The sequence below is a fragment of the Haplochromis burtoni genome, unplaced genomic scaffold (assembly GCF_018398535.1).
Source record: "Haplochromis burtoni strain Fernald_Lab_line unplaced genomic scaffold, NCSU_Asbu1 Contig_81, whole genome shotgun sequence".
NCBI lineage: Eukaryota > Metazoa > Chordata > Actinopteri > Cichliformes > Cichlidae > Haplochromis > Haplochromis burtoni.
The window spans coordinates 17,480-18,763 of record NW_024582442.1 but is presented as its reverse complement, the minus strand read 5'-3'; the positions used below and the strand labels follow the sequence as shown (position 1 = coordinate 18,763).

The 1,284-nt window shown below is 39.5% G+C and overlaps 1 protein-coding gene across 1 annotated transcript in view; it reads right to left on the bottom strand.

The window, feature by feature from the left end:
• LOC102294160 (nuclear GTPase SLIP-GC) overlaps positions 1 to 863 on the bottom strand; it is a 33,747-nt gene extending 32,884 nt beyond the window's left edge. Inside the window, exons 1-2 of the mRNA XM_042222190.1 lie at positions 691 to 863; positions 374 to 595 (exon numbers count right to left, since the gene is read on the bottom strand). Of these exons, the coding sequence (XP_042078124.1) occupies positions 374 to 595; positions 691 to 756 (288 nt within the window). The 5' untranslated portion in view covers positions 757 to 863. The remainder of the gene's footprint in view (positions 1 to 373; positions 596 to 690) is intronic.
• Between the last annotated feature and the right edge of the window lie 421 nt (positions 864 to 1,284).

Here is a 1,284-nt window from a genome sequence, read left to right as displayed (position 1 = left end):
TGCAAGCTCCATGGTAACAGGATAATCAGACAGCAACAGGATAGTAAACCATAAAATTTTAACCACCACAATTTTGTTTTTTTCTTGTTTGATGGATGTCAAACATTCTGTGGGAAAATTGCAATTTGCGCAAAACTGATGCTTCCCAGTTTGTGCTGCACTCTCATAGGTGCCATAGCTGAATTCCGGAAAGGCAGCATAGGTGCTTACGCTGTTGGTAACTATTGACTGCTCATTATGTGATGTTCATAAGCCACACACTGCTATGTATCTCACCCAAACTGTGGTCTAATATATGCTTTAAACTGCAAGTATTCCTTTGTTCTAGAAGAAGAACCAGATTTTATTTTGGTCTGTATTACTGCACACTTACTGAGTCACTTTCCAAAATTTTTATCTTGGACATTTGAAACTCTGGAATATCTCTGAAATATTTGTTGTCCATGAGGCTGTGAGTTGATTTTTCTTTCCACTCTTCTCCGTACAGCGCTGATAACTTTCCATCAGGGTCAAGACAATCATCATTACCACCATCATCATCATCATCATCTTTTTCAAGAGCCAGTTTTAGGGACTGCACCTCATTTTCCCAATCCTAAAAAGATTATATCTTAATTTTAGTAAAGCAGTTTTTGTATCTACATTGTAACACATTACTTCAAAAATCACCATATTCATATTTCATTCTACCTTTTTTGTAATGAACTCGATGTGTGCCTCATACTTTGATCCATTGGTAGCCTCCACCTTTATCATTACTGAGGTACATGCACTGACACTTCCAGAAGGCAACAGGCCCTCCTTATTTATGATGGCATTGATTAAAGAGCTCTTTCCAGCCCCGGTTCTACCAAAGACACCAACCAGGGTGCCGTAGTGCTGCATTAACATCATCTAGCAGACCTTCTGAGGGTACTTCACGTAATCTTGGTAACTGGCTACGGGGATCCAGGTTTCAAGCTTGGCCATTATCCTATCCCTGGAAATGTGTGTGTGTGTGTGTGTGTGTGTGTGTGTTTTAATCAGGTCAGTTGTCTCAGTGTTTGAGTCCTCTTGTATAGAGATTAAATTCTGATTGCCTTGTGTTATGTTCCCCATGCCACATCCTTGCGGTGAACAATGCTGCATCATACTTTACCTCCCCATATCAGATTACTTTTCTGAAATTTCACTCTTTTTCTCATGCTTCTCAAATAGCAGTTTATCTGTACTGCCGCACGTGGGATATATTCAGTCGAAATTGAAATTTCGTATCATGTGTGATGTCACCCTTCATTTTCAAAA